The following is a 6,245-nucleotide window of genomic DNA, read 5'->3' as shown; positions in this document are numbered from 1 at the left end:
CACTGGTATCGTGTTGTTTGTATCATCTTTGTGCAGGGCCGTGTGCTGGATCCAAACCCAGCCCCAGTTTGCGTGGAAATTTGAGGATATCTCCTGTATTTCCCAAGTGATGTTACCGTTGCTAGTTGGAATCCTGCAGGTGAAGTGGTGGGTGATGGAGTTGGGCTCTGCTGGAGTCACTTCGTTGCCTCAGGGGATCCCTTGAGCTTCTTTGGTTGCCCCATCACTTCCCTCATTAGATTGTTCTTCCCGCTGATCCCATTTAATAACAGGATCTGTGAGTTAGCAGTTTTGGGGGGGAAAATAGGAATTCTGCCTTCTTAAACTCTCTGTTTTGCATTTTTTCCCTTCTGCAGTCCCCTCTGGATCTGGAACAGAGCTCCTCCTCCTCCTCCTCCCAGCTGATCCTCCTGCCTTCCCTGTCAGCTGCAGCTTCTCCTGGATGGTCACGCTCGGGCTGCTGGCCAGGAGCCGGCTGTTTTCCTGGCTGGAGCTGCAGCAGATTCCCCAGGACACAGGCTGGAAAGCTGTAGGATGAAAGGTCTATCATGCAGGTTAGAGAGCGAATTCCCAGCAGGGAAATCTGGGGTCCTGGCTGGGTAACAGGGCCTGTGGCTGAAAAGGGTAAACAGCGCTGGGCAAACGGGGATCCCAAACCTCCTGAGAGTCAGGCTGGTCACCCTTTGGAATGTCAAGCTCTGAATCAGGATTTTTGCATCCCTAATAGGGCAGGACATCTCTCTGTTCCTGTTCTGGGAGGGAACTGAATGTGAAGGGGCAGCTGGGGTAGGATCCTGCTCCTCTGCACAAAAGTTGCTGTGGAAAACACAGGGAATGTCCTGATGTTATGAGAGCTGTGCTCTGCCCTCTGCTCTGGGCTGGAGGGAATTTCCTTGGGAATTTTGGCCACCCAGGGGAAAGGATCCTGCCCAGTCCCCCCAGGAACTGGTGCAGCAGCTGAGCAGGGAGGGTTTTGGGGTGAGCAGCCCTTCAGTGGGGCCTGGCTCCTTCACAGCCCCCTCACCCTCAGTTTTGGCTTATCCACATTTCTCAAACTGTTTTACTCAGGTCTTGGAGTGTGAAACAGGAAGAGGGGAGAGCTGTGACACAGGAGAGGCAGGAGAAAGCTCAGGAGAGCTGAACTGAGCCGGGACAGCTGTGCCACGGCCCCGCTGGCATCGTGCTTGGCACATCAGCACCTCTGGCACTGGCTGGGACACGTGTGGAGCAGCTGTGAGTCCAGCTCTGCCCAGAGCGTCCGTCCCCTCTGCTTGGGAGATGAAGGCAGGGAAAGCAGGATCCCGTGGAAGGAACAGGACATGGGGATTTGTGGTTTTTCTTTCTCTGCTCCCTGTGGTGTTTTCACTCTCCCACAGTTCCCTTTCCAGGCTGTTGCTCCCAGCACCGAGTTCCCACGAAGCACAGCCCTGCTCCACCATGCCCATCGCTGCCCCGCACTGGGATGCTCCCAGCAGGCTCCAGTTGCATCCAGGATCCCCAAAAATGCCAGGAGGGTGACCCTGAGCTCAGCCTGGTGAGCACCAGTAGGGTCAGAGCCCCCAGCCAAGGGAGTGCACGGGCTCAGGGCCACCCCACTCTTCCTGCCATCCCTGGGCTGGATTTAGAGCTGCTCAGACCAGGAGGAACAGCCCTGTGACCCTGCCAGGAGTTTGTCACCCCCCCAAAACAGCCTCTTGGTGTGGGGGATCCCCGAGGGTTGCGGCCGCTCCGCAGCCTCTCCCGCTGCCCGTGCCCAGCACGTGCTCACGGCCGGGGAGGGACGTGGGACAGAAGGGCTTTGTCAGCTCCTCACCCCGATCCCGCTGGGCCTTTGTCCACCAAGACACACAAACCCTCCCTGTCTTAAATTGCATCATTAATTACACAAACGAGGCCCTTGTGCTTGGCACGGCCCCGCCGGACCCAGCGACGCTCCGGAGCTGCTCGGGACAACCCCTTCCCATTCACAGCAGTGTTCCTATTTACTGATGGGAAATTGCCTTTTTTCAGTGCACCCAGGACATAAATACTCATGTTTTGAGGGTTTAAATCCTGGATGGGAACAGAGTTTGCTGCTCCCTGGGATGGGTGCACGTGGCCAGGGAAAGACACTCCGGTCCCATCCATCTCCCTGTCAGCCAAGGAATTATTTCAAGTGTCCAAGGCCAGGTTGGATGGGGCTTGGAGCAAGCTGGGATAGTGGAAGGAGTTGCTGCCCATGGCAGGGGGGTGGAACTGGATGAGCCAAAAGGTCCCTTCCATGCAGCTGTGAATTTAGGGAATGTTTAAAGAAAGAAACTCTATTCCAACCACTGTGCTGGCAGGCACTCGAGGGCAGGGGAAGAAGATAAAAAACATAATAATAATAATAATAATCTCTTTCAAAGTCTCTGTACACAGACATGAGGTATCCACAGCATTTCCAGCACCACAGCTGGAACCATCCCAGCACCAGCCCCCACCCCACAGCATCTGTGCTAAATCCTGCCTGGATGGATGGATGGATGGATCCAGGGAGTGAGGAGGAGGGGGCCCAGGCACCTGCTGCCCCCAGGGGTGAGCAGGGGCTGCTGGCATCACAAACTTAATGCCCTTTGCCAGACTCTGCGCCTGCAGAGCTGCAGCTTTTTTAATGTAACCACCTTAAAAAATATAAATCCTATGTGGGATCTCCCCGGAACGATCCCGGGATCCCTCTCAGTCCGAGTTGGTGTCGTGGCGCTGCCTGACCCCGCGGGATGGGGGGGTCCTGCTCCTGCTCCTCTTCCTGCCCCTGTGCCTCGGGGACGGGTGGTGGCTGCGGCTGTCCCTGTCCCTGCTGTCCCTGTCCCTGCTCTGGCTCTGCCTCCGCCGGGAATGCCGCCCCGAATCCCTGCTGCTCCCAGAGGAATCCGTGTCGTGCCGCGATGTCTCGGAGTGCTGATGTGTTTTCCTTCGGTGGTGCCTGCAGGGAGAGAGGGGTGAGTGACAGCAGGGACAGCAGGGACACCAACAAGGTGATTCTGGAGGCGATAAAGGGATTTTGGAATGCCAGACCACGTGGCTCTCCTAAATCCTTCATCCCATTTTCCAGTAGTGATGCCCCAAGATCAGGGCTCAGCCCCCAACCCAGCCCATACCTCTTTTCCCGATCTGGAGAAGAGTCGGACGACGATGGGGCAGTGTCCTTCTTGGCATGCTTGTCCTTGTCTTTCTTCTTCTCCTTCTTATGTTTCTTCTTTTTCTTCTTCTTTTTCTCCTTTTTGGATTTTTTGTTGCTCTCTGGTCTGCAGGGAAGAGGTCAAGCACTGAGAATGCCTGCCCTGTGCATCCCTCTGGCTCCTCCAAAAACTCATCCTCATCCCTCCCTCCAGGCACATCCCTTGGCCAAGGAGAAAGCCACAGAAATAAACAACAACAAAGAGGTTTTGGGGGGAAAGCAGAGTTTTCCAGGCAGATGCAGAACAAACTTGATGCCAAAGGGAGCCACGGAAGCATTTTGCAAAACATTCCCTGCAAAAACCAGGCCATTTCAGGTGGTTTCCTACCAAAGTGGGAAAACTCACCGTTTCTCCTCCACCTTCTCCTCCTTCTCCTGCTTCTTCCTGGAGCCAGATGTCTCAGGGCTGCTGGAGACTTTCTGGTGCTAGGGTTGGAGAGGGGGGGGAAAAACAGGGAGCAAGTCCATGAGCCCACAGCTTTGAATTACAAGAAAAAGGGATTTTTTCCCCCTTTAAAAATTAAATTTGAAAAAAAATGAAATAAAATTAAATGCAATCTGGGAGAAAAATTAAAGCCCCACAAATTAACTCAGGAGATGGGGAGCTCCTGCAGGTCTCCGTGCTACAACGCCCAGGTTTGGTTTCTAAATAAATATTTAAATATTTTAAATTAAAATATTCCATTTTTTTGCCTTTTCCCATCTCTTTTTTAACCTCCCAAGGACAACACAACCAGTGCTGTACCGTGAACACAGAAAGCCCCATCTTGGCCGCCTCCTTGTCCTCCTTGGAGAGCATCACCCGGCCTGCACTGCCACTGTGAAGAGACCACACGAAAAAAAAAGCTTAAAAAAGGTAAAATCAAAAAATCTGATTGCTCTGGAATTGGTGTGGGATCCCCCCCGTCTCTCTCCATACCTGGAGCTGCCCAAACCCACCACCCGATCCACGTCCTTGTCGTCCCGCTCGGCGCCCTCCCGTTTGCAAACCTCGGCCAGGTCCTGTGGGAAGGGGAGGGGGAAGAGTGTCCTGGGCGTGTCTCCCCTCCCAAAAAAGAGCCAAGGGGAGGGGACACCTCCCAGGGATGTGGGGACACACACACTGCCCACATTACCTCCTTGCTGAGGCCCGTGGGCTGCCTCTTCACGTTCTTGTAGCCCCTACAAAAACAGAAGCGGGTGATGCGTGTGGGGGAGAGGATTTGCACCCCCTGTTTTTGGGGGGTGTGTGTGGGGGGTGTGTGGACTCACAGTGCTGCCATCATGGCCTCCTGCTCGGCCAGGCGGACGGCAGCCAGCTCTTCCTCCCGGGATAACGGCGGGGCCGTGTCCTTCTTGCCCTTGGCGTACCAGGTCAGGTCCTTCCCCTTCTGCCAGCGCCCCACCGGCGCCATCAGCGAGTTCCCTGTGGGGACAAACACCCCCAAAAACCTCCACCTGCACCCCAAAACCTCCACCCGCACCCCAAAACCGCACTGGGGTGGGCAGGGAGGGCGAGTTTGGGCAGGACCAGCCCTTACCCAGGTAGTTCTCGCGCTGTTTGTCCGTCTTCACATCCTCCCAGCTGAACTGGTCCTGGCCCCCCCGGACCCCACCCCGGGATGAGCCGAACATGGTGCCAGACCCCACAGCAGATTTGGGGAGGGGTTGGTGACCTGCAAAAAGGATTTACCACCCTGGGTCCCCTGTGCAGCCCTGGGAGGGCTCCTGGATTTGGGGGAAGCAAATGTGGCCCCCTCAGGGGTGGGTGGGGGAACCAAAGACCTGGTTGTATAACCCTGAGGTGGGGGTTGTGCGGCCTGTGGGGGGACTCAGGGGCTGGGAGGGGGTTCAGGGGCTGGGAGGGGGTCGCAGCATGAGGAGGGAGGTTCAGGGCTGGAAGGGGACAGATTTATGGACTGGGGGGATTCACGGTCTGGGAGGGGGTTGTAGGGCTGATGGGAGGGGGTTCATGGTCTGGAGGTGGGGGGCAGTTACAGGTTGGGGGAAGGTTTCAGGGCTGGAAGGGGAGGGGGTCATGGTCTGGATGGGGGGGTTCAGGGCCAGAAGTGGGGGGGGATATCACAGCCTGGGGGGGAATCATGATCTGGCAGGGGGTTGCAGGGCCAAGGTGGGGCAGGAGGGTCAGGGGCTATTTAGGGCTGGAAGGAAGGGGCGGTCAGGGCCTAGGGGAGGGTAATTACAAGTTTGAGCGGTTGGGGAGGCAGTTACACGGCCTGGAGGGAAGATCGTTGCACGGCCTGGGGAGGGGGCGGTTCATCGCCAGTGGGACAGAGTTCCAGGGTCTGGGAGGGGGTTGAAGGGACGGAAAGGAGTGGGGGGAGAGCTCATGGCTTGGGGAGGGGGGGTCAGTGTTTGGGAGGGGGTTGCAGGGCCAAGGGGGAGGTTGTTCACGGCCTGGGGCGTTCAGGGTCAGGGTCTGGGAGGGGGTTCAGGCCTGGGGAAGCCACAGGGCCTGCGGGGCCTGAGGGGGGGTTTGCCCGTCCCGGGGGCGTGTGAAGCACGCCGGGGGGGTGATCCCTGCACCCTCGGTATGGGGGGAGTGCGAGGAACAGGCGGGTGCGACCCGCGGTGTCACACACGGACCCTCCAAATCCCCCCAAATCCCCCCGATCCGCCGCCGCTCCCCTCACGCACCTCCGGCCGCCGCGCGCGCCCGCCCCGGCGCTACCACCGCGGGCACGGGCGGGGGGGACGGACCGGGCGGTACCACCGTCCACCCAGCGCGGGGGGAGCCCCGCGGAACCGCGCCGGCACCACACGGCTCTGGTTGGTTGGTTGGTTTGCTTGTTTATTTATTTATTAATTCTGCGTTCACTTCTTCCAGAACTTCTTGTAGGTCTCCAGGTCGATGCCCTCGAAGGTCTCCTCGGTCTTGGGCTTGGGTTTGCTGGGGAAGTGCCGGCGCAGACGGGCCCTGCGCTCGGCCTCGGGCAGCGTGGTGCTGTCCAGGGGCAGCTGGGGACACCAGGACACGGCGTGACACACCGGGACACGGCGTGAGACACCGGGACACGGTGTGATACCCACCCCAGGACACGATGCG

General features: G+C 57.8%; 2 protein-coding genes across 3 annotated transcripts in view; both read right to left on the bottom strand.

Moving 5' to 3' along the window:
- Window positions 1–2,356: 2,356 nt before the first annotated feature.
- Window positions 2,357–5,899, bottom strand: CUNH1orf35 (chromosome unknown C1orf35 homolog). 2 transcript variants are annotated; one of them, XM_017830003.1, is made up of 9 exons: window positions 5,837–5,899; window positions 4,720–4,854; window positions 4,451–4,604; window positions 4,315–4,360; window positions 4,119–4,201; window positions 3,945–4,017; window positions 3,546–3,625; window positions 3,120–3,266; window positions 2,357–2,944 (listed from the first exon to the last, which is right to left on the bottom strand). In XM_017830003.1, exons 2-9 carry the CDS (start codon window positions 4,811–4,813, stop codon window positions 2,698–2,700), a joined length of 924 nt encoding a protein of 307 aa, XP_017685492.1. In that variant the 5' UTR covers window positions 4,814–4,854; window positions 5,837–5,899; the 3' UTR covers window positions 2,357–2,697. The 2 variants fall into 2 exon arrangements, with proteins under 2 accessions (XP_017685492.1, XP_017685493.1); XM_017830004.1 differs by lacking the exon at window positions 5,837–5,899 and adding an exon at window positions 5,383–5,542.
- Window positions 5,900–5,969: 70 nt separating this feature from the next.
- MRPL55 (mitochondrial ribosomal protein L55) overlaps window positions 5,970–6,245 on the bottom strand; it is a 2,386-nt gene continuing 2,110 nt past the window's right edge. Inside the window, exon 4 of the mRNA XM_017830064.1 lies at window positions 5,970–6,157. Within this exon, the coding sequence (XP_017685553.1) occupies window positions 6,014–6,157 (144 nt within the window). The 3' untranslated portion in view covers window positions 5,970–6,013. The remainder of the gene's footprint in view (window positions 6,158–6,245) is intronic.

The sequence above is a fragment of the Lepidothrix coronata genome, unplaced genomic scaffold, assembly GCF_001604755.1.
Source record: "Lepidothrix coronata isolate B3197 unplaced genomic scaffold, Lepidothrix_coronata-1.0 Scaffold173, whole genome shotgun sequence".
NCBI lineage: Eukaryota > Metazoa > Chordata > Aves > Passeriformes > Pipridae > Lepidothrix > Lepidothrix coronata.
Note: the sequence above shows the minus strand (reverse complement) of the source record. Positions and strands in the feature narration are given on the sequence as shown.

What these genes read in the sequence shown, in the direction of transcription:
- CUNH1orf35 (XM_017830003.1), bottom strand. Translation starts at nt 4,813, where the DNA reads ATGTTCGGCTCATCCCGGGGTGGGGTCCGGGGGGGCCAGGACCAGTTC. An exon ending in ACAGCGCGAGAACTACCTGG is followed by an intron (nt 4,605 to 4,719) that starts GTAAGGGCTGGT and finishes TTGTCCCCACAG; the next exon opens with GGAACTCGCTGATGGCGCCG. An exon ending in GAGAAGGTGGAGGAGAAACG is followed by an intron (nt 3,267 to 3,545) that starts GTGAGTTTTCCC and finishes TCTTCCCTGCAG; the next exon opens with ACCAGAGAGCAACAAAAAAT.